At 45.4% G+C, this 25,495-nt stretch overlaps 1 protein-coding gene across 1 annotated transcript in view; it reads right to left on the bottom strand.

The window, feature by feature from the left end:
* Positions 1 to 9,601: 9,601 nt before the first annotated feature.
* Positions 9,602 to 25,495, bottom strand: part of LOC118830103 (nuclear receptor ROR-beta-like) — a 30,168-nt gene continuing 14,274 nt past the window's right edge. The window contains exons 4-10 of the mRNA XM_036736997.1: positions 24,473 to 24,853; positions 17,658 to 17,779; positions 14,580 to 14,712; positions 13,640 to 13,747; positions 12,972 to 13,082; positions 11,323 to 11,435; positions 9,602 to 9,763 (exon numbers count right to left, since the gene is read on the bottom strand). Coding sequence (XP_036592892.1) covers positions 9,602 to 9,763; positions 11,323 to 11,435; positions 12,972 to 13,082; positions 13,640 to 13,747; positions 14,580 to 14,712; positions 17,658 to 17,779; positions 24,473 to 24,853 — 1,130 coding nt within the window. The remainder of the gene's footprint in view (positions 9,764 to 11,322; positions 11,436 to 12,971; positions 13,083 to 13,639; positions 13,748 to 14,579; positions 14,713 to 17,657; positions 17,780 to 24,472; positions 24,854 to 25,495) is intronic.

The raw sequence follows: 25,495 nt of genomic DNA, 5'->3' as shown, positions 1-25,495 counted from the left end.
CCCCTGAAGAAAAACTGGACAGCGCAGACAGACAGAAGGCCAAGGGGTACGTGAGGCATACAGGCTCAGGGTCAGATGATTTCAGTGTGTACAGTGTCACTGGGGGTCCCTGTACACCTGTGAAGACAACCCCAAGCAGCAAGGAAGGAGTCAAAACGTCAGCCGTAGTAACAGCTATGACAACAACTGGTCTTTATGGGGTGCTTTAAGATTTGCAAAGTGTTTTACAAATATTATCTCGTTTGATCCTCACAACAACCCTGTGAGGTAGGTGCTACTGTTATTATCCCCCATTTTACAGGTGAGGAAACTGAGGCAGACAGGTGAAGAGGCTTGCCCAGGGTTACACAGCTAGTTAAGTGTCTGAGGCAGGATTTGAACTCATGTCTCCCCAACTCCACGTCCAGCATTCTACCCACCGAGCTGCCTCATTTCTATCCATGTGGCAGCAATGGAGGGGGGTGGTGTGGCTGCAGATACAGACCTTTTCTTGCATGAGGCTGCTGTTATATAACCCACAGAGAAACTTATAAGCTAGGGTCTATGCAGTAGATATATCCGATAATTTGATCTTTGGAAATAATAGTCGGGCAAGCGACTTCCTTTCTCTAGGCCTCAGCTTCTTCATCTGTAAAACTGAGGAGGGGAGGGTAAGGTGATTTTGAAGATGTCTATCAACGTTTCCATCGCCAGGTCACGTGATCCTCACCAGAATCAGCTCAGCCCATGGGTTAAGAAGAGAGATGGAGGTCTTGGCAGGGAGTCCCTCTGGAGGGACAGAGCTCTGGTCATCCCAGAGGACAAATTTCAGACCCTGTCATTTTGCCCACCAGGTCACCTCCGGACGCCTCCACGATTTTCTCTGGAAGTTCCCACCACCTTGTTCCTTTAGCTCTGACGAGGTGAACGACCAAGCTCTGAAAATTTTTCACAATGGTGATAACAAAATAATGATAATTCCCATTTACAGAGTTGATGCTTATAAACGGTGTGCTCCTCAAAACTGTAAGGAGAATCAAGGATCCACAGAACATCAGAGCTGGAATGGCCCTGAAAACCGCAAAGAGGGTGCGAGCTTAGTGGGTCCCGTAGAGATCTGCTAGTCCAGAGCTCTTGCACAAAGAGAAACTAAGGCATAGAGAGGAGAACGAAGTCATCCAAAGTTCCACAGTCAACCTGTGGCAGAGCTGGCACCACCTATCCCAGGTCCTCTTCACTGCCCCCGCTGTTACTCCTCTGGCAGTTTGGGGCATAGGAGAAAGCATCACCTGTCAAATCACCCCCCTCCATTCCACCTTAGAGGAAACTTCATGAAAGAACACTGAACTTGGGGAGTCAGGAGATCTGGATTCTGGGCCTGGTTCTGCTCTAGGCTCACCTGGCAGCCATAAGGAAGGCACTTTCCCTTTCTTTGGTATCAGTTTTTCCATCTCTAAAATAGGCAGAGGTTTGGACAAGATCAGGGGGTCTCCACCATTTTTGTTACGGACCCCTTTGATGGTCTGACCAAGTCTGTAGACGCCTACTCAGAAGAATGTTTGTGGTCTATATACATAGTGAAAGGAAATGCTAAATTCCAGTTAGAAGTTAGTGAAAATAAAGATGTAAATTTTTTTTCCATCCAAGTATATGGACCCCCTAAAATCTGTCTGTGGACCCTTTGGTGAACAATCCTTGGACTGGGTGGCTTCTAATGTTTCTGACATTCTAGGTTCTAAGGGCCCTTCCAAGTCTAATATTCTGTATTCTAAGATTCCTATCAGTTCTGACATTATATATTCTAAGGTCCTTCTGGCATTTTGTGCTCTCACAGCTTTAAACGTTTTTATTCCAAGGACTCTTCCAAGTCTTACATTCTGTTTCCTGACTTCTTGCATTCTAAGGGCCCTCCCAGCCCTGATATCCTATGGGCCCTTCCAGCTCTGACATTCAGTGTTCTAAGGGCCTCCCAACTCTAACATTCTCTGTTCTAAGGGTTCTTGCATTTCTGACATTCAGTGTTATAAGGGCCCTCCTAGCTCTGACACTCTGTGTTCTAAGGGCCCTCCCAGCTCATACATCCTATGTTCTAAGGACCCTCTCAGCTCTGATGTTCAATGATTCCAACATTATATGTCCCTTAAGACAAGAACAACTGGTTCAGTGAACGTGTCCACCAGCAGACAGGAAAGGCTGTCTCTCTTCTTTGATCTTTTTGTGGGGTCAGTATATGGCTGCAAGCTCTGGCCTCTCACTTGTCTCACAATGTCAGAGAATATGTACACCCTAAGCATTCATTCTTCCTTTACTTAAAATACTTTGAGTTACCCGGGGAGAGGAGGAAGGGGTGAAATGACATCTGTCCCTCTGTTTAGAGCAAATAAACCACAGACTTATAAAGGAAGCATCAGGAAGCATTCGGAACCATTTCAGAAGCCCATTACTGTCACTAATAAGAAAGGTGCCCTCTTCCCCAATGAGGCAATTTAATCCAACCCAACTCAACCAGCACATGTAAAGCATGATGCCCTGCCCAGGACTATGCCAGGATACAAAAGACACATAAGACATGAGAGGCACCCTGGAATCATGGGAAGTAAGCTAGAGCCAGTCAGAAAAACTGAGTTCCAGGCTCAGCTCTGCTGCTGGCTGGCTGTGAGACCTTGGGCCTCAGTTTCTCGATCTGTAAAAATGAAGAGAACTGGAATAAATGTGTAAGGTCTCTTGTATTTCCTATTTCCTGACCTCTTCTCTCAAGGGGTTATAAATCAATGGTCATCGGATAATAGCGTTCTAGAGCTAGAAGGGAGCTTATATTGTACCCTGTGAGACGAAATCTTTTCTGTTACAGATGAAAAAACCGAGGCCCACGGTTACTAGCCCAAGGACCACAGCTAGTTAGTGGCATAACTGAGAAATGAACATAGAATGTAAGCTCCTTGGCATCAGGGACATCTCACTTTTGTATTTGCAGCCTTCAGTGTCTAGTCAATGCCTAGTACAGGCTGGGTGTTTAAGGAATGGTTATAGATGGCTGCTGATTGTCTATCCTGTGTTCTTTCCACTAGGCCTCACCTCACACCATTTAATAAGTCACCTGACCTTTCCCAGGAGGCCTTTAGGAGGTTATCAACTCCATCCACCTGAGGTGCCCTGGGGAGCTAAGAACAAGTCATTCCTAGCCTGGCCCAAAGAGGCAGCCTCAGTCTTTGAGCTCCATGCTTGGGGCCGATCAGGAGTAGGCTTCATCCTTCATAGCAGCATCTGACTGCACTGTATCTGGGGAAAGATTGGATAGATCTACAGAAAAAGCAAGCAAAGAATTCTGGATGTGGTTTGGGGGCCCGTCAAATCCCAAGACAGCAGGGGTGAGAGGAAGTTTGCTCTTTCTCTTCCTCCTGAGCACATTGACTTTTCCTCTAGAAGTGAACCAAATCTTCAGGGGAGATACATGCTCTACCACGTCTGGTGTCTACAAATATTCGGCGATAAAACTATAATCATGCCTCACAGAGCTGGGGGTCACTTGACCAGCCACGCCAGCTTAGTCTGAAACACAACTAAGGAAACATGAAAAGGGCAGATGTCTGGGGATGAATGATACCACAGTACAGCTTCAACAGACATTCCTTCACTCAATGCCTAATTACTCATAATTTGCGCATAATATAAATAAGCTTGGTTATATGGTTCTCTAGCTCATATTAAAAGTGGGGAAGCTCGGCAGTTTGAGTTAAGCATATAGTGGATACCTTCCAGTCAGGGAGGAGACAGAAAACTATAAAGAACAGATATAAAGTCCCAAAGAGCTGGTGGAGGGGTAAGCAGCTCCTCATACTTCAGCAGCTCCTGAAGCCATCCCTATGCTCCCGGGAAGTATATTTAGTGCTCTTCAAAATGATCAGAGATTCAGAACAGAAAGGAACCTTTGAGGGTTCTCGTCTCTCCCCTATCTGAAGCATGAATTGTCATTTACCTCTCCATACCCTTAAAATATCTACCTGCTAAAGAGGACAAACTCAGGATCTTTTAGGGCAGCCCTTCTATTTTTAGACAGATCCTGCCTGGCTCATCCAAGAGGAACAACAGAAGGTTCTATTCTGTTCAGTCTCCTTGATTTTAAAGAAGAGAGACACAGAACCTATTTTTAGAAAGATTTCCATCCACACTAATGAAAGTTTTTTTAAAAAAAAAGTTTTGGTGCTTATAGGAATTAGGTCCAATTCTCTCTGGCAGCCTCCCTGAATATGTGGGATGCATGAGGCTGCGAGTGATGACAGCACCGAGGGACGGACTTCAGGATGCAGTTACTCCCTAATCCCGTCTCATTTCCGAGTCCCTGAATCATGGCATACAAGGCCCAGCCTGTGGATAATGATACCGAAGGACAGAAAAATAAGAACCCAGAGCAAGAAAATCAAGTCTGAGGTTCAAGTCTCTGTCCTTCTATTAATTCATTACGTGACCTGGGACTTGGCCAAAATGAGAAGGCTGGGCTACATGACCTCTAAGGTTCCGTTCACCTCTGGACCTTTTGCTTAGAAAGCTCTAAGGCTGCCATTAGAGTCTAGGAAATCTTAACTAGCAAGAGAAATTAGGAGATTTTATACACACACACACACACACACACACACACACACACATATATGCTTGTGTATATGTATATTGTGTACACACAGTACACACAGGGACATGTGCGCACATATTTATGCATACATACACATATATGTATATACGTGCTTATACATACACACAGGGTGTGTGTATGTGCGTGAGAAAGAGAGAGAGGGAGGGAGGGAGAGAGGGAGAGAGAGACAGAGAGAGATAGAGAGAGAGAGAGAGAGAGAAAGAAGAGGGGGAGGGGGGGAGTGCAGTGTGGCCTACAAGGTTGGCCTTGGGTTCAGGAAGAGATGGGTTCAAGTCCTGCCTATGACCCATATTTAAGGGCTGAAAAACCAGGAGCAAGTCATACAACTTCTCAGGGCCCGTCTGCGTTGCTGGAGGGAGTTTCCATGCCAGTACTAACCCCTCCCCATTGAAGTACCAAATCTAAAATATTGATAATAATGTGCAATTATGTTACAAGAAACAAAACCCTTCAAGAAGGTAGCTGTGTCTGAGAAGGAATGGATCCTCGTGAGCAGGCACTGGCGGACTGTGCCCTGGCAGTATATGATTGAAAAGGGCCTAGCCTGATTCAGGGGAAGGGAAGTGATTTTCTTCTGCTGAAATCATAGGGAACAGCTAGCCTCTCTTAGGGACAGGCCAAGCTCTAGAATCAGCCAGTATGGGTCCATGTCAGACACTCAGCTGCATTCAAGGAGGGAAGCAGTTCCTAGGCTGGGATCCATGGAACCCAAGGTTTGGGGATCTCAGGACAACCCAGCTCCATGGGAGTGACCACAAAGCAACAGAAGCGGTAGAGTACTGGCTTTGCCATTAACATTCTGTGTGACTCCTTAGTGTCCTCGTCTATAAAATGGGGGTGATTGGATAAGATTCTAAGATCTCTCCTAGGATCCTAGTAAAAATTCTTTACATTTCTAGAATGCTGCAAAAAAAAAATACCCAAGTTTAAGAAACAGGTAATGAAAATTAGTAGTAGTGAAGTATCACGGAGAGTGAGCTGACCTTGGAGTAAGAAATGAGTTCAAGTCTCAATTCTGACACATACTGTGTGACCCTGGGTAAATCATTTCACCTAGAGCCTCAAACAATTCTTTTAAGAGTATAAAGTGAAAAGATACTCATTTGTATTGGTGGAGGTTTTTTTACCCAGAATTCCCTAGAGCATGGTCCTAGGTCCATGACCAGAATCTCCCTCAGATCCTTGAGATCAAAACTGTTTCTTCAATAATACTAAGATGTTATTTGCCTATTGAGATACTCCTCACTTTCCCAACTCCATAGTTAGATGAGGCCAAACTTTCTTCATATACTACAACCAAAACAACATATTGCAACAGATCAAAAGCAGAAGCAGATAGGAGGATCTAGCTGTCATCTATAAAGCCAGATGTTAAAAAGATTTGCAAAAATAAGTAAAATATTCCCACTCTTCTCGCTAAATTTTGTTTTGGAAAATAGATTTTTCACTAAAATGTTATGTTAACATATAATGGGCTTATTAATATTATCTTAACTGAATTAATAACTATTTTTTAAAACATGTGTTTTAATTTCTAATTCTTAAATTTTTGATAGATGTAACCCACATAAATAAAAACTCTTTGGAGCCTTCAATCGTTTTAAAGAGAGTATAGGTGTCTTGAGACCAAAGAGTCTGAGAATGTCTGTCCCACAGTAACAGAATTTGACTACAGAAAACACAGCTGAGGCTCAGAGGGCTGAAGTCACTTGCCCCTGGTCACATCCTGAACCCAGGTGCCTGAACGCCCAGCTCCCTTTCAGCATTCTGGTTTGAGGAAGACTGTTCTCCTTAACTATTTGGGGGGGCAGATGGGGAAATGTTTGTGCATATAGTATATGCTCAAACACCCTCTGTCCTAAGGGCCCTCCCAGTTCTGACATACTGTGTTCTAAGGTCTCTCCAAGTTCTGACATCTTTTGTTCTAAGGGCCCACCTAGCTCTGACATTCTATGTTCTAAGGACCCTCTTAACTCTGACATCCTGTGTTCTAAGGCCCTCCCAGTTCTGACATTCTGTGTCCTAAGGGCCCTCCTAGCTCTGAAATTCTGTATTCTAGTTGTCTCTCCCAGCCTGGATGTTCTATTGGTCTATTAAACAAAGAGAAAGACTTACACGTGCTCCAAAGTTGTACAATTGAGAGGCTAGCCATAGCTTAGTGATGGCGCCACGGCAGAGATCTGACCTTCAGAACCTGTGGCACATTCATACTTTGGAATCTCCTCACTGGGATCAAAGCTTTGTCCTTGGTGGGTGGGTTTGGATCTGGGGAACTGCTTCTGGTGAATAAGAGAGAACCCAACTGGGGAATCCCAACTGGAACAACGAATGAGGCAGGTCTAGTAATATAAATAATAGATCCTTGCATAGCACTTTGCCGTTTGGGTTTACAGAATGCTTCCACAACCATCCTCTCATTTGATCTCCCACCTCCATGCATTTGCATTTCTCATGTCTAGAATGTTCTCCTTCCTCACTTCCATCTCTAGCAAACCCTTCGCTCTTTTAAAGTCTTAGCTGAAAGGCTACCTCCTACAAGGGGCCTTTGTTGTTAGCTGTTAACGCTCTGACCTTGAAATCATTCATCTATATAAAATTTACTAGTTCTGAGGTTCCTTCCATCTCTCCATCTACGATCCCATGAATTGAACAATCTTGTTATGTAGGCAGGGCAGATTATTACCAACCTCATTTTATCATTTATAAAAAGGGAAATGACTTGCTTAAGGTCATCCAGTGAGTCAATGCTGAACCGTGGCTCCAATCTCCATATCAATGCCTATGTGAGGAGATAGATCATATCATGTGGCTTGTGCACTGGTGCCAGAAGCCATTCCCAAATTCTCATGGGAATGAGAGTAGGGCCTGACAAGGGGACGACCTTGAAGAGGACATCACTCATCTCACCCTCCTTAGACTCCTCCTCAAGACCCTCCCTAAACCCCTCCTCTAGTCACCCCAGACCACCCCTCAATCCCTCCTACAGTCTTTGTGTATATAATTTCCATCTTGCCTCCATGAAGGTGCTCAGGTTCAATCTAGCTCAGTAGGTTGAATCTGGCCCGCTTGTGGAAACAGGCGTCACAAAGGGGGGGATTTCTTAAGACAGCCCATTATGGTGAATCCCTAATAAACTTTCTTTTTTCCCTTGAAAAAAAAAAAGAGGACATCACTCTTTCTTTATGGCCCAGTTCTGGCCTACCTGTTAAAGAACCGATCATGTTGACTGATCCAGCTGCCGCAGGATCCCACTAAGCTCAGGGCTTCACTATCACTAGGATCCTGCCAAGCTCAGGGCCACACTATCGCCTCCAGGGCTTCTTTGCACTAGGAGAAAACTTCCTGCTCCAATCTAGACCTCAGAACTTGGGCATGAGACCAAACAGACCCCTCAGCTCAGATCTCTAGGGGGTAAGAGGTCTGGGGCACGACTCACAGGTCCCTTGGGTTTGTTGCTGGGATAAGTGATTCTTTGAAACCCTCTCCTCCCTTTTCGTCCTTAGAATCCTCCAAAAAGTCAGCCATCCCTGGAACTTGAGTCACCTCCAGTGAGGCAGAGAACTGCAATACACTGAAGAAAGCCCTTTGGATCTGGAATCCTTCTCCCCAGACACAAGGACTCAAGGGGCCCTGGTCCAGCCCTTATAGGAGGACCTGCCTCCCTTCCCTGCTGTCCTTTCCCGTAGGGAGCAAAGTCAGAGCTGGGAAGAATCTTAGAGATCATTGAGTGTGACCCTCTCACTTTACAGGTGAAGGAACTGAGGCTGGAGAAACAAACTCATTTTTACAGACAGACAGACACACACACACACTGAATCAGTGGCACATCCAAGAAGAGAAACAAGGTAGGAACTAGGACCTTAGAGCTAGAAGGGAATTATGAAGTCTTAGTCCACCCCCACCCCCACCCACCCATTTTATCGAGGGGAAAAGGAAGGTCCAGAAAGGGTGCAGCACAACAAGAAAGAGTGCCAGATTTGGAAAGAGGCTTTGGGTTCAAATCCAGTTTTGTCATTTGTGAGATATGGGGGCTCAGGCAGACCCTTTTCTCCCCATGGGCCTCAGTTTCCTCACCTATAAAATGAGGAGGTTGAACTCACTGGTCTCTAAGGTCTTGCCCAGCTCTCTAGCTACAATCTTAGGTAATGGGCCATGATCTTAGGGCACACGCCTAGTCCAGTCACCCTGTTCCTCAGCAGAAGAGCCCCAAATGGAGGCCACATCTCCTGACACCTAGTCCAGAGCACTTTGCACTGCCCCTTGTGGCTTTGGGCAGCTCAGTCATCTTGTTCTCCTTGTTGTGATCCTCTTCGCCATTCCTGCTCCAGACAAAATCAAGGGGAGGGCAGTGAGAATCCATCAACTCACTCTCCATGAGGCTTCCAGCATGTGAATCTAGGTAAACCTATTTTTGCTCAGAGAAAGCAATGGGTATCTGGCCCACCCAACAAAGTACAGCACTGATGAATTTCCAATCTGGACACCTCCTTGGGCCTCGCTTTGTCCATCTGTCAGATGGGGAGGGAGGACCAGGCTGGCAGATTTAGGTAGTCTCTTTCTAGCACTGTCACGCCACACGGCTGCTGACTCTCTGTGTCTGTCTGCTTGGACGAAGAATTCAGACCCGTGGGAAAGGGCTTCTGCAGGGCACAGCTTTGGTCCATCATTTACACTCGGGGTCCTCCTCCTTTGGCCAGGGGGGTAGTTTCCCTTCATCTCCCCAGCAAGGGCAGCGTCCTCCTTCCTGAGTCTGTCAAGGTGTGCTACCCTCCAGAGTTATTATTCCAGGTCACAGAAAAGCTCGGAAGCCATTGTCAGGAGAAATGAAGGCAGCTTAGGGCAGTTTGTTGTTGGGTCTGGCTCCAGGGATACCCCCTTCTGCTCCCCGCCTCCCTTCTCCCATCCGAGTCCCCAGGCCCCCTGCAGACCGTCCACCTCCTTCCTCCTCCCTCCCAAGAGATGGACACTCAACCTCTAGCTTTCCCGGAGGTTGCTGTACTGAAGTTCGGTGTTGAACACCTCCTTGTAGAGCGGGGGGAAGAGGCGAACTGTTTCTGGGTGCAGGAGGCGGAAACATTCCAGTTTTTCCAGGTGGAGGCGGCAGATAGCTTTCAACAGGGGCAGCTTGGAGATCAGCTACACAGGAAGAGAGATAGAAGCCATCAGCATGGATGAGGAATGGCCCAAGCCCTCCCTTACTGGGACGGCTCGGTGAAGGGGAGAATAGAGCTCTGTGGAGGTGGAACCTGGCCTCGGACATGTGTTAGCTGAGTGACCCCTTTCCATTTAACCCCTGCCTGCCTCAGTTTCCTTGACTGTAGACTGGAGATAATAACAGCACCTACCTCCCAGGGTTGTTGTGAGAGTCAAATGAGATGATATTTGTAAAGCGTTTAGCACAGTGCCTGGCACATAGTAGGCACTTAATAAATGCTTATTTCCCTCCCTTCTCTCCTAGCTGGCAATTGTCAGGCCAGTCATACCTAGAGCACATCCCAACACACACCCTCTCTCTCTGTCTCTCTGTCTGTCTCTGTCTTTGTCTCTGTCTCTCTCTTTCTCTCTGTCTGTCTGTCTGTCTGTCTCTCATTCTCTCTCTCCTCATGACAGCAATTCCATGAGGTCTGCAAGGCAAGCATCACTATTTCCATTTCATTGATGAGAAAACTAAAGTTCAGATCTGGGGAATGGACTTGCCCACGGCCACACAACCAGAGCCAGAGCCATTAAAACCCTGGTCTCCTTCACAGAGGTCCTGTCTACTTTCTCACATGCCTGTGGTTTCCATTCCCTCAATTACCATGTGCTGAAAGTCCCCTGAAGTCAGGCAAACAAAAGGATACACAGCAGCATGAGAGGCTTCAGCATACATCTATTTACCACCTACTGTATACTTTTACCACCTATTGCACTAATGCAAAAATCTGTTGATTGGAAAATTTGCTGACTAAAAATAATCCAGGATTTTAGAATTCAGAAGGCTGGGTTTGAGTCCAAAGGTCCACTACACTTCCCAGCATGACCCTGAGAAAGTAGCTTCAAGTCTCTGGTACTCGGCACAGTGTTTGGCATTTAGCAGGTGCTTCATAAATATTTGTTGACTTGACTCTCTGGGCCTAGGGTTCTTTATCTGAATAATGGGGAGAGTAACACTAGCCCTATCTACCTCACTGGGCACTTGCCATGGAAATTACTCCATAAATCATAATATGTTAAGCAAGCTGGGCCATTAATTCTTACAAACATTTATCTTGAAGCATTGTTAAGTGAAAAATAATAAAGAAGACAAAATTTCTGCCCTTAGGAGCTAGCAATGGAGTATGAAGCACGTAATAGAAAATAGCAGAGGTGATGGGTGAGGCTGGAGCAGGAGATAAGGCTCATCCCTGACTGAGGCCATTGTGGAGGAGGAGAAATTATAGCTGAGCAGGATTTCAGTAGGAGGATATCAGAATGGGGCAGGGGGCAGAAGAGGGTGACATTCCAGGCATGAAGGGGTTATTTGGCATCGGGTTGGTGAAGAGGATACCATTGTTGAGTGTGGGTTTGGCACATCCTCAACATAGACCTGCTGATGACAGTGAGCACCCTTGGGTGGCAGGAAGGGGCCCACGGTTATGTTGGGTTCATGACCTCTTAAAGTACTACCTCCATGCCCTTCAAGTCTCCATGCCCCCTTTCCCCAGGGGCTCTACCTTGGATAGCCTGTCCTCTGGAGAAGGCTGCTTCTGGATCTCATGCTGCAAAGCAAGGAAAACCTGGTCCTGGAGACTCTGCACCTTCTTCGCCTCAAGGAGCCAGGGTCGGTCTGCCAGGTACAGGATGAATAGATTATTAGGAGCTTCTAACGGTTGGAAGATAAGAAACCTTGGTCCTAGCACCTGCTCTGGTACTGAATCCATATATGATGTTGGGCATATCTCTGGATCTTTGTGAGCCTCAGTTTCCCCATTTGTAAAATGAGAAGGTTGAACTTGACCAACCTTCCTTGAGTCCTGGACTCCTTTGGCAGTTTGGTGAGGCCTCTGGACCCGTTGGCAAAATAAATATTTTAAATGCCTTAAGTAAATGGGATTATAAAGGAAACCAAAGGTATTGAAATATAGTTATCAAATGTTTTTTAAAAAACTACTTCATAGACCCCAGGTCAAGAAGTCTTGAATGAGATGATCTGAAGTCCCTTCCAGCTCTAAGATTTTGGGCACTGAGCAGTTGAAAGAACTCTAAACTTGGAATGCTGAATTTAGAGTCTTAGGACCTGAATTCAAATGCACGTTCTATCATTTTTACTATCCTTGTGACTTTGAGAAAGTCACTTCCTGTCTCTGGGACTCAGTTTCCTTATCTGTAAAATGAGGAATTTGGACTAGATGGCCTCAGAGGCTCCTTCTGGCACTAGAAACAGAGCCTGAAATCTTAGGATCTTAATAGAGTCATAAAGCCCAAAACGGGGAGGTCAGGTGGGGGTGAGGGTGGAAAAGTCAGTTGTTGTCACTGCCTGGCCCTAGTTTAACCCCACGTAGGGTGTCCCAAGCAGTTCTGCAATCAGCATTTTAGGAAGGACACTGAAGAACTGGAATGTGTCCAGAGGAGAAAGAACAAAGTAGAGAGGGAGGTCGAAAGCTTGGGATAGGATGACCATGGAGAAGAAGTGGAGATGGGCGGCTGGGAGAAGAGGAGCCTTGGGGTGACAGGACAGCTGTATTCAGGTGTTTGAAGGGCTGACTCTTCTTGGTCCCAATGGGAAGAACAGGGAGCAGTGACTGGGACATACTGAGAGGCATATTTTAGTTCTTCACACTGAACAATGGCTAACAAAACGAAAGCATGACAGGCTGCTTCAGAAGCTGGAGTGGATTCCTCCTCACTGGAGGCTGGATAATGATTTTTTGGGAATATTGTGGGAGGGGATTCTGTCCAGGTACAGGTTGGAGTAGATGGTATCTGAGGTCTCTCCAAGCTCAGAAATTCCATGATTCTGATTCTAGGTTCCAAAGCTCCCAGCTCTGACATTCCATGTTCTAAGGGCCCTACCAGTTCTGATATTCTCTATTCTAAGAGCCCTCCCATTCTTAACATTCTCTGTTCTAAGGGCCCTCCCAGCTCTGACATTCTTTGTTCTAAGGGTCCTCCCAGCTCTGACATTCTGTCCTAAGGGTCCTTCTAGTTCTGACATTCTCTGTTCCAAGGGCCCTCACATTCTTGACCTTCTCTGTTCTAAGGGCCCTCCAAGCCCTGACATTCTATGTTCTAAGGGCCCTCTTAGCTAACATCTCATATCCTGTGAATAATTGTAGTTCTCCAAGGACACATCAATCTGGGCAGAGCCACCCAGAGTCATTACCTGGGGACAGCAGGACAGCCGCCGTGAATAGCGCAATTTCCTCATCTGACAGCTGCAGTCGACACAGACCCCTTTCCAACTCAAAGATGGCCCCAATTAAGTCATCACAGGCTGGGAGAGACACAGACAGAGGACAGAGAACACAGGCGGAAGAGAGGAAGACGTGAGTTCTGAAGCTGGTGGCCAAAGTCTGCCTCAATCCCATGCTGATTTCCAGCCCCCTTTAAGGGTCAGACTTCCCCTCGGCCCCATCTCCAGGAAGGAAAGGAAATAGAAAGTGTAGATCCCCCATCCCCAAGGCCAAGTGTGGAGGTCAGGTTCAGGGAGGCAGTGTGATAGAGAGGAAAGACCATGGCACTCGAGTCAGAGGAGAAGCTGGATTCAAATCCCAGCTCTGTGCAGCCCTAACACACCCAACGTTCCCTTGCAGCAGGACCTTGCTTTTTGGCTTGCTGGATCTGTGCTGATGTTAGTGGATGCATGGAGGGTAAATAAGTGCCCCCTTCCAGGTGACATAGATACGTCCTCTCCTTGTTGAGAAGAGTACAGGAAGCACAGGAGCCTTTTAGCTAGGAGCAGACCCTGCCACGGGCGCCATTTTGGATGCTGGTGCCGAGGCCTCGAGCCCTTGTTGGGAAGGTCTCTAGCAGCCCAAGAAGTTTCCTTACCCAAGGCCTTGAACATCTGTATCCCTCCAAATTTGCCATCAAAGAGCACAGTATTATTCAAAGGATTGAAGACCCGGACCATCCGGATCAGCAGCACCTCTAGGCAACCTGAGATGGCAAAGAAAGAAAACAGAGAGAAGGAAGGGAGGCAGCTGACCCCAACTGGGAGCCCAGCACCACCCTCCTCACATCCCCTCCCGCAGAGGCAAAATACATCTTAAAATCTATGCTTTGATCTGGAATCTAAATGTACTTGAAAGAAGGAAACTGAACCCCCAAATGAGAAGCATTTATTAAGCCCCTGGAGTGTGCTGGGGAGGTGGGGGTTCTAAACTATGGATGTGGGGGAGAGAAGGGAAAGCCATGAGCCTGCCTTTGAGGAGAGCTCACAGTGTGGTGGGACAGAGAAAGGACTCGGTCATGCATGAACAAAACAGTTATTTACAGAAGATGCTGTAAAGTTAGGATTGGAGTGCACAGAAGGCACTCAGTAAACATACAGCTTAGACTGGGCAGTATGTACACAGCCTGGGATAGTTTACTACTTGAAGTAGTGAGCCCCCCATCACTGGAGACATTAAAGCAAGAAGCCATCTGGAAGGCAGTGGAGGGGGTTTCTTGCAAGTCTAACCAGATAGTCTCTAAGGTCACTTCTAGCCCTGAGTTACCCTGGAGTAACCGGAGAAAAGATCTCGATTTTGGAGCCAGAAAATCTGGTTTTGAGCCTTGCCTCTGTTACTGCTTGTGTGACCTTGGGCAATTCCCTTTGCCTATCTGGTCCTCAGTTTCCTCATTTGTAAAATGAATGAGTGGTACTGGATGACCCATAAGGTCTCCTTCCAATTCAAAGCCTGAGGATCCTAGGATTCCAAGAGCTATCATCCTAGGCTTCCTGGCCAGAAGAGAAGGAGGGTCAGGGCCCAGGCCTGTGGGGGTTCACCTGCTTTGAGTAGGATGATCTGGTCATTCTGGTCAAGATCCATGAAGCCGCAGATACGCTTGGCAAACTCCACCACGAACTGGATGGCATGGGAGATCTGGACTGAACATTGTTGCCACAGGACCTCACAAGGCTGGGGAAAACCCGGGATGGGGATCAGGCCTCAGGCTTTGCTCCCCTTCCCTGACCCATCCTGATCCCCCACCTTTTGTACCTGGACCTGAACAATCACAGACCAGACTCTAGGCCTCTAGCCTAGAATTATCTGTACAGTAATTTTATGGGCTTGCAGATCTTGAATTTTATTGGTCTATCCTGATCTTGGGTTCATTTAGGGAACTTTTGGTGAGAAAACTCCCTGACTAGTAACTGTTCTGTAATTTATAGTTCTGAGATAATTGTTGAGGACCTTGAGAGATCACGTGAGCTAGCCCACGGAGTATTAAGTCAGACCTTCCCAGGTCTGGAACTCAGGTCTTCCTAGAATGCTACCTACCTTCTGACACAGAGCTGAGGGACTAGGGGTCCAGAATAAGATACATATTTCTAGACACAGCCAATGTGGGAATTCATTTTGCTTGACTCTAAATATTTGTTACAAGGCTTTTGTGTTGTCTCATTTTTTTCAATAACGGATGGGGGGAGGTAAGAGGGAGACAAAATAATTTCTTGTTAATTAAAAAAACTAATCAAAAAATTTTAAAAATAAAAAGAATACTGGACCTCCTTCCATCTTTGAAAAGCTGGAGGAGTGGGGGTCTGGAATATTGCCTACATTTCAGACTCGGTTGGTAATGCTACTGCTACTTCTTTTTAAAAAATTCTTTTGTTATGAGAAGTGCCCAGCAGTGTAGGATGTATTGGGAAATGAAAGTGAAGAAAAAAAAACAATTAAAAAGGAAAGAAATCAGATCTGCTTGTGAATACCAGCTCTGTCACTTCCCAGCCCCATTAGCCCAGAAAAATCCTTTCCACATCTCCGAGCCTCAGTGTTCTCTTCTGTCAAATGCGTATAATAATCCGTGTACTCTCCGAGGGCTATGGAGAGAAAAGTGCTCTGTAACTCTTAAAGCGCTATAGGAATGGAAGTTATTTTTTTGCCGTGTTTGGTGTTTCAAGGATCTGTGCATGATTTTAACCCTGTGGGCACCCCCTTCAAAGACCACGGTGTCTCCAGTATAGCCTTAGTAGCTTCATGACTTGCTAGAGCCAAAAAACCTCACGTTCCTCCCCTATTGGTCAATTATCTGGTGGGTAAGCCTCCTCATCCACCAGATAATTCTTCCTCAGGTTGGTAGTCTGTGCCCAGCCTTTCATCAAGAGGACCGAGATTGGAGCCCATACTTCCTTATTGGCTGTGTGACTTTGGGTGAGTCACTTAATCCCTCTCGGCTTCAGAGAGGTCTCCTCCTCGGTTTCCTCTTCTGCAAAATGAAGGGGATGAGGACTTTTAGGTCCCATCTGGCCTTAGATCTCTGAGCCTATCATCCAAATGGTGCTGAGGCTGGAGTTAGGAAGAACCAAGTTCTAACCTAGCCTCATACATTAATAAGCTGTGTGACCCTGAGCAAGTCACTTAACCTCTTTGCCTCAATTTCCCCACCAGTAAAATAGGGATAATAATAGCACCTACCTCCCAGGGTTGTTGTGAGGCTCAAATGAGATAATAACTGTAAAGCGCTTAGCACACATATAGCAGGTGCTTAAAAATGTTAGCTACTGTTATTAAATCCCATAATCTGTTAAGATCTTACTGTTTTGGGGCAGGTAGGTGGCACAGTGAATAGAGCTATGATGGCACTGGAGCCAGTAAGACTTGAGTTGAAATCCAGTCTCAGATATTTACTAGCTATGTGACCCCGGGCAAGTCACTTAACCCCGATTACCTCAAAAAAACAAAAACTTATTGTTGTATAGTAACTAAAATTGATTAAATTTAATATTAATTAAATATTGTATTTATGTATTATTTAAGAAACATAATATTAATTAAATAGAAATAGAAATTAATTAAATAAAATATTAAATTTAATAAATTAATTAAATAAAATAACGAATGGTTCATTTTGCTGACCTACTTCTCCCTACCCCTCTTTTACTTTTTATTCCAGGGGACAGGAGATAAAAAGAACATGAAGTTTTGGGAAATGAACATAATATAAAAAAGTAAATAAAATGTTAAAAGGGATTCAAATATGGTTTTGAAACAGATTTAAAATTTTTAAATTGTGTAAGATCATTAGCGATTATGTTGGAAATTATTTCTTTTGATTTCTTGCTACATCATAGGACTATAGTATCTTGGCTGTTTAACCTATCTAGAAAAATTCCTTGCTCGGATCTCACCTGGATGCTCTGTTCCCCTTGGGTGCGATCTTTTGACTGAATCCAAACTTCACAGAACAAATCCTTTTATTAAGGGGATTTGCCCTGTGAAGTTTGGATTCAGTCAAAGGGCTGAACTGGTCCAGGTTCAATGAGTGCATATGTATATAGAAGCAGTTCTGAAAGCAGTATAAGGAAGGGCTTTCTGATAAATCGGTTAGACAATAGAAAAGGATGTCTGATGGGAAAGGGGGAAGGAGAATTGAGTTCTCTGTCTCTGTAAGTATTCAGAGTTTGTAACTTTTTAGGGATGATGTACAGAGGACATTAAAGGAATACTCCCCCGACTCCTCCCACCATGGCATCTAATGATGCTTTCAGCTCTAAGATTTTTTGCGGGGAGGGGAGGTAGGAGAAACCTGTGAATTCATTGGGGTAAGAGAGCTCCTGGTAAGAAACTCCCTCTACCAAGCCGGAAGGACCTTAGAAATCATCAAGTCCAATACCCCCATCTTACAGAGGTGAAAACTGAGTCCCAAAGAGGTGAAGCGTCACACAGGCAGTATATATCAGAGACAGGGCTTGAACCCAGGCCTTTCTGACTGCCTAGGCCAGTACTCTAACCACGAAGCCACACTGCCTCCTCCAGCTTTCAGCTCTGATGAGTTGGTAAAGCCACCCTTAGGGACTAGCTAACGACAGAGAGGAAGAGTGGATTGTCGGCAGGACAGAAGACAAAAGTAGGGGCCATACCTTTGCCTGCAGGCTGCACAGCTCCTCCTGGGTGTGCTGGGCCCATGCTAGCCTCTTCAGCTCTTCAGCCGTGTACTGGCAGGTCTCCCGGTGGGACCTGATGATGTTCTGGGCCACTCGCTCTGTGGGGGGAAGGAGACCCTTACATGAGGATCCTTCCATGCTCTGTCAGCCTCTCTCTGCCAGAGAGCTTCTCAGCTCTCAGCTCCTCATCTTGGGTGACTCTGTCAACGTCTTTCCCTAAATCTTTCACGGGAAATCTGTCCCAAGGCGCCGGACACCTTCCACTGACCTTTCATTATTTTTGAGGATAATATCAATACAAAGAACAGTCAACCTCTGAGACCTACAGTCTATAAGACCTTGGACAAGCCTTCATTTCTCCCCCCGCCCACCCCAAGCAACTCTCTAAGATTGTTGATGGCAGAGAGAGCACTATTGTTAGAGGGAGTTTCTCACCAGGGGCTCCTTGCACTGATGACATCATAAGCCTGATTTTTAAAAAAGAGTATAATTACATTAACCATCATAATAACCATTATATGAATTGCTTGCCTTCTCAAGGAGGAGAGGAGGAGAGGGAAGGAGAGAATTTGGAACTCAAAATTTTAAAAAATGAATGTTAAAAATTTTTGTTTACATGTAATTAAGAAAAAATAAAATTTAAATGAAAAAACTATAATACTAGCCATTCTTTCTACAGCACTTTGTCTTTACAAAGAGCAGTGACTTTCCTAAGCAACTAAGTGGAACAGCGGATAGAGCGCTGGACCTGGAGCTAGGAAGACCTGAGTTCCAATCCTGTCTTGGACACTTACTAGCTTTGCGATCCTAGGCAAGGCACTCAGTTGGCTCCTCTGTAAAATGGGATAATAGCAGCACGTGCCTCTCATGGTTGTCGTGGGGATCAAAGGAGAAAATACTTTCAAAGCACTTCTTAAACCTTAAAACAGCATGTGAATGAGCGCTGTTATTGTAATGGTTCCTGTTGTGAGGGAGATGGTTCAATTTCTGTCCTTGTTTACCAGGTAATGAAATAGGCTTAGAGAGGGGAGGTATGCCCAGGGAAATCACACAGCAAGTCAGGGCCAGAGCCACGATTCAAAGTCTAGACTTGTGGCTGTGAGACCACAGCTCTTTCAGCTTCACCTTGGGGCACTGAAGAATCGTTCAAATGCTCTTGCACAGGGTGTAGGAGACACGGAACTGTCCAAGGCAGCACCGATTTAAGTGCCTACTGGGTGTAAGGCAGGGGCCACCTCCAGTCGTTCTGATCTATATCTTGCCACTGGACCCAGATGGCTCTGGAGGAGAAAGTGAGGCTGGTGACTCTGCACAGCCCTGCCTCACTTAAATCCAATTCTCTTGCAAGTAATGACATCTTAATGTCATGGAATGAAGGTCAAACAACAGCCTGTGAGTAGCATGAGCTGCCTCACTGGGGACCCAACTGGCCAGTTCCAGTTGGGCAATGCAGCTTCTCTACTCTCCTCCTTGTTCTTCTCTCCCTCTGACCACATTAGGTATCATACCCTTACCTGCCGGTGCTCTGCCCAAAGGAACGTAAATTTTGATCCTGAAACCTCACAAGACATCTTTTTTAAGGACCATGACTTAAATTCAAATCACTCTGACTCTCATTGGTCAGCCTGAGGGTCTTCCCCTTCCAGATTGATTTTTTTTACTTTTGGCTAGGTAAAAGAGGCCATCCTCCGCCTCATTTTTTACCTAGCCTTTATCACTGAATGGACTTTGCTTCAGTCCAACTGAGACCTGGGAAAGACTTTAATTTAAAAAGGCCAAGGTCTCCTAGTGCATCTGAGGCCATCTTCAGTCGTCCTGATCTGTATCTTGCTACTAGACCCAGATGGCTCTGGAGGATAGAATGAGGCTGCTGACCTTGCACAGCCCTGCCTCACTTAAATCCAATTCACTTGCAAGTCATGACATCACCTCCCTGCTGACACGGTCCTCTTCAAGAATGAAGGACAAACAACAACAACAGGTGTAAGGCAGAGTGGAGAGCTGGGCCTTGGAGTCGTCAAATCTTTTGTATCAGTCCCATCTCATATGTGTGCGTATGTGTATGCACGCATCCACGTATGTATGCATGCGTGCATGCATGCATGTATGAATGTGTATATTGGCTGTGTGATCCTGGGCAAGTCATTTCACTTTTTAGTGCCCCATGCAACTCTCTAAGACAGGGGTTCTTAACCTTTGGTCCCCAGCTTGGGAGAATTGGGGGAGGGGGAGATTCTGAGGAAAGATGGACAGTGTTTGTAAACTTGGATGGGGAAAAAAATACATCTTTTCTTTTTCACTCTTTCAATTATTTAAAAATGTTATTCTGTTAAAGGGACCTGTAGGCTTCATCAGATTGCCAAAGGGGTCCAGGACACAGTAAGGGTTAAGAATCCCTGCTCTAAGACCATAAGTTGCAGAACAGATTTTTATCTGCATTGGTACAAGTTTTCTCATTGGGGAAATCACAGGTCCAACCCCACCTCTACCAAAAAAGGGAGCACAGAAAACATTACAAGGGGTGCTGGGAAGAGCCAGATAAAAAACAACAAAACAGCGACATTAAACAGTCTCTACCTCCCAGAATGTAAGCTTCCTTTCTAATTACATTCTATGATGAAAAGAAAAGGGACAGGGGTGGAAAGCCTTGGGCAAACACACACATGCACACACACACACACACACACACACACACACACACACACACACATACACACACACACAAATATCCTTCAAAGAGCCCCTCTTTCTATTTCTGGTATACACCCTCAGACTTCTCCAACGCCCAGCTCTCCAAGAGCTTTGCTCTCAGAAGCTATCAAGTAGATGTTACCTTGCCCTGAGCCACCCCTCCCCTTTGTCTGTTGCCTTTCCTCATTAGATTGTAATCTCCTTGAGGCAAGGATTGTTTTGCTTAATTATTATTATTATTAATTATTAATTATTGTATTGTTATCACTTAGCTTAATGCCTGGCACATAATTAGCACTTCATGAATGTTATTTATCTCTGTATCTCTGTATGTATGTATCTATCTATCTATCTATCTATCTATCTATCTTTCTCTATTTCTGTCTCTGTCTTATCTATCTGTCTCTGTCTCATCCAGCCAGCCAGCTAGCTAGCTATTTATCTACCTATCCATCTATCCTCTCTCTCTTTCTCTCTCTCTCTCTCTCTCTCTCTCTGTCTCTCTGTCTTATCTAGCTAACTATCCATCTATCCATCTACCTATCTATCCATGTGTCATCTATACATCCACCCACCCAGCCAGCTAGCTATCCATCCTCCACTCCAGCCATAGCTATATCATTAGCAGATCACAGTGGGATTGTGGAAAAGTCCCTAGATTAGAGAGTGAGACCCTGGCTCCAGGTCCAGCTCTATCGCTGCCTCACTTATATCTCTTCTGCTCTTAAGACCTAAGTTTTCCCATTTGTAAAATGAAAAAGTTAGAATAGATGGTTTCTAAAGGTCATTTCTGTTCTGATGCTATGATCCCTTGGTCTCTTGGGGGTTCCTGGCACTAACAGGTGTCCAGTAGGCAGTTTGGAGGAGGATTCCCTTCATGAGTCCCCTCCAAAGAGGATCCTAGACCCCAGTTCCAACCCTCCTAAAAGGCCCATATGTCAACAGGGGATTTCTCTTAGCCTTGTTTCAATCTATTTATAATCTCAGTCTGTCCTACCTCAAGTTTGTTCCCTGCTGGGTAAGTAGGACAGCCAGAAATATGTCCTAAATTTCCTTCTTTCAGGCTTGTAAGAGGGTAGTGGTGGCATTCATCCTAGAACTATGGGACTTAAGAAGCAAGGTCATGTCACCCTTGTTATCATCTTTGCAACTTTTACAAGTTCTGTGGCCTGGAGGACATACCACTGAATCTCTCTCTGGGTCTCAGTTTTCCCTCAAGTCTAAAAAAGGGTAATTAGACATCTTCCAAAATCCCTTCCAGATCTAAATCTTGATTCTATAAACTTTAGACTTTAATCCTAATTACCTCTCAGACTTTGGCTTTTAGTGTAAGAATCCTCTGAGTTAGTCTGTCCCCCTCATACCCCCTAGCCTCCCCCTCCCCCGTGGCAGCTCTGGAGTCACAAGAGCCCCCGTGCTCCCTGCCCTCATACAAGGAGTAAGGAGGAGACAACCAGGACCACATCTTGCCACTTGAGAGCAAGTAGCTCCAGGATTTGGTGGAAGAGGAAGACAATGTTGCCAAAAGGGCTTTGGACCAGGATCCAGGAGACCTTGAGAGTCTTAGCATCTACTGTCCCAATTTGAAGATTCTGTAACCTGATCCTCACTCTGTGACACAGGGAATAAGCAATGACTTCTCTCCGGAACTCATCTGTAAAATGGTGGGGTTGGACTTGGTGTTTTTGAAGATGTCTTTCAGCTCTGACATTCTGTGTTCCAAGGCCCCTCCCAGCTCTGACCATCCTGTATTCTAAGGATTCTAACATTCTCTGTTCTAAGGGACCATATAGCTCTGATAGTCTATATTCTAATATCCTTTTCCAGTGTTGTGATTCTAAGATTCTCTTTGCACTGAAGAGGTTGCAGATGATAAAGACAGATCTTTTATTATCATTATTGTTATTATAAGTGCACTTGGAAGACACCAATTTTCTATGGCTAGCCTGTGGATCAGGCTAAGGTCTCAGCTCAGATGGGCTTCGGCCCTCACCCCCATAAGCCCTCAGTTTGAGTATATCCCACAAACCATAATATAAATAGCCTGAGCTGGACATGGTAGGAGATATCAGAAAACTAGGGTTTTTTTTTCCCTAGGGCCTCACATTTATCTGTTGGACAGAGTCTCAGAGGCAAGGAGGCAGCACCATCCCTCAACCTGGTACTAAATAGCCCTGCATTTCCTATTCATACAATTAGCCCACAGATCCCCACCATCACCAAGGTACAGTGGGGAGAGCCTATTTCTTCCCTTTCCCTGTGTGTCCACACAAGCTGCCACTCTATCTCTTGTCTCCTGCCTTTGCACTGACTGTTCCTCATGCCAAGAATGCTCTCAGGCAGTTTTCAGAGGAAGGAATTAAAGATATCTACAGTCATATGAAAAAATTGGTTAGAGAAATGCAAATCAAAACAACTCTGAGGTACCACATCAAACCTAGCAGATTGGCTAACATGACAAAACAGGAAAATGATAAATGCTGGAGAAGATATGGGAAAATTGGAACACTGATTCGTTGTTGGTGGAGTTATGAACTGATCCAACCATGCTGGACAGCAATTTAGAACTATGCCCAAAGGGCTATAAAAATGTGCATACCCTTTGACCAAGCAATACCATTCTAGGTCTGTATCCCAAAGAGATCATAAAAATGGGAAAAGGACCCACATGTACAAAAACATTCATAGCAGCTCTCTTTGTGGTGGCAAAGCATTGGAAATTGAAGGGGATGCCCATCAGTTAGGGAATGGCTGAACAAGTTGTGGCATATGAATGTAACAGAATACTTTTTGTGCTACAAGAAATGATGAACAGACAGACTTCAGAAAAACCTGGAAAGACTTATATGAACTGATGCTGAGTGAAGTGAGCAGAACCAGGAGAACATTGTATATAGTAACAGTCACATTATATGATGACTGACTTTGATGGACTTAGCTCTTCTCAGCAATGCAAGGACCTAAAAAAACTCCAAAAGACTCATAATGAAAAATGCCATCCATATCCAGAGAAAAAATATGGAGTCTGAATGCAGATCGAAGCAGACTATTTACTCTCTTTTTTGGTTTTGTTTTGCTTTTTTCTTTCTCATGGTTCCTCCCATTTGTTCTAATTCTTCTTTACAACATGACTAATGTGAAAATATGTTTAATAGGAATGTATATGTAGAGCCTACATCAGATTGCATGCCATCTTGGGGAGGGAGGAGGGGAGGGAGGTGGAGAAAATTTAAAACTTATGGAAGTGAATGTTGAAAACTAAAAATAAATAAATTTATTTATTTTAAAAAACAAACAACAAAAAAGAATGCTCTACCTCCTTACCCTTTTCTCTCAAAATCTCTAGTCTCCTACAAGACCCACCTGAAGCACCACCTTCGTCATGAGACCATACCTGGTCCCCCAGCTGCTAGTGCCTTCTCTCCCAAATCACCCTGTAGTGATTTTGCATATACCTATGTGAACCGCGTTCTCTCTTATAAGTTCCCTAAAGGTAAAGACTATATTGTTACTTTTGAATTTGTATCCCTAGCACCTAGAAAATTCCTGGCACATAGTAGGTGCTTAATAAATGCTTATTGATTGGTTGATCTTCTATAACCTGATTTCTCCTTGTACATTGTGTATATGGAGGAGAGGTAGGATGATTTGCCATAAACAGACCCTATACTCCCCTCCACAGCCTTCCCACTGCAGGACCCTTTAGAGGTCTTCACAGAAATGTTTCTAAGCCTCATCTCTGTTCCAGTGTGGCAGAAGATGGTCCAAGGCTCACTTCTCCCATGCAATTCAGACCATCTGACAGGGGGCAGGAAGTATACCTTTAGGCGGGCACATACTGACTTGTCATGGCCATATTCCTATCAGGATAAGTTAAGTGTCCTCATGTTTTCCAGAGGTGGTCCCCAAACCCTACCCTACTCCCAAGGGATAGACTGGGGATCCCCACTGGAGATAGATAGGTAGAGAGTAGCCTGATTACAGACGACCTTGGTACTCTTTCCTCTTTCCCTAGAGAAGATACAAAATGGAGGGAAGGAGATGGAACCAGAACAGATTACCCCCAGATTCAACACCACAATAGCCTTGTTATCACTAACCAATATCACGATCAGGTGGCATCCCAGGAGTTCCGCTGTGCACCAGGACCCCAGGGTCCAGGCCCATCTCATACAGTGTCTCCAGGCACGTTGGCTCTGGTGATGGCCGGGCCGAACCCAGCAGGTCCAGGGTATAGTACGTTGGGGCTGTGGTGCTGGCTTCTGTCTCTTCCGGGCTGAGTGGCATATCAAAGAGTAACCCATCCGGCAGACCTGAGAGGTGGTCCAGGTCAGAGAGGCTGCTGGTCACATTGGTGCCATCTCTGGGAATCAAGCCACCACCATCTAGGGTCTGGCCTGCCTCCTGGTTCTGCTGATGTCGCTGCACTTCTGCGTATAGGCTGTCCCTCTGCTTCTTGGACATCCGGCCAAACTTGACCGCTGCAAGGATAAGGATCTGAGATCAGAAGGAAGACTCCACAACCAGGGTGGGGCAACATCTGGCCACTGGAGTCCAACAGTATTAGGTAGTAAAGTACTACCCTAGTGGACAAAGCCTTGGACACTCTCAGAAGAGCTCTTACCATGGCTCCATCAGCCATCTGCCCTGTGACCTGGGGCAAGCTTTCTCCCCACTCGTGACCTCACTTTTCTCATTTATAAAATGGGACTGAATGAGAGGCTATCTAAGGTCCCTTCCAGGTGGAACGTTCTTGATTCTACGGTCATTTTGACGAAGCACAGCAGAAAAAGCATTAGACTTGGATTCAAAAGACCTGTGTTCAAATCCCAACTCTACCAATTACTAGCTGTGATCATTCCATGCTCCAAGGGCCCTCCCAGCTCTGACATTCTATATTCTAGAGGCCCTCCCAGCTCTGACATCCTGGGTTCTAAGGGCCTTCTCAGCCCTGACATTCCATGTTCTAGGGGCCCTCCCAGTCCTGGCATTTTGGGTTCTAATATTCTCACATACTATGTTCCAAAGTGCTTCCCAACTCTGACATTCTGTGTTCTAGTATCTAGACCATGTATATTTAGAGCTGGAAAGGCCCTTATAGGCCATCAAGTTCTACTTCCTTA

Source organism: Trichosurus vulpecula, chromosome 1 (assembly GCF_011100635.1).
Source record: "Trichosurus vulpecula isolate mTriVul1 chromosome 1, mTriVul1.pri, whole genome shotgun sequence".
In the NCBI taxonomy this organism is placed as follows: Eukaryota; Metazoa; Chordata; class Mammalia; order Diprotodontia; family Phalangeridae; genus Trichosurus; species Trichosurus vulpecula.
Note: the sequence above shows the minus strand (reverse complement) of the source record. Positions and strands in the feature narration are given on the sequence as shown.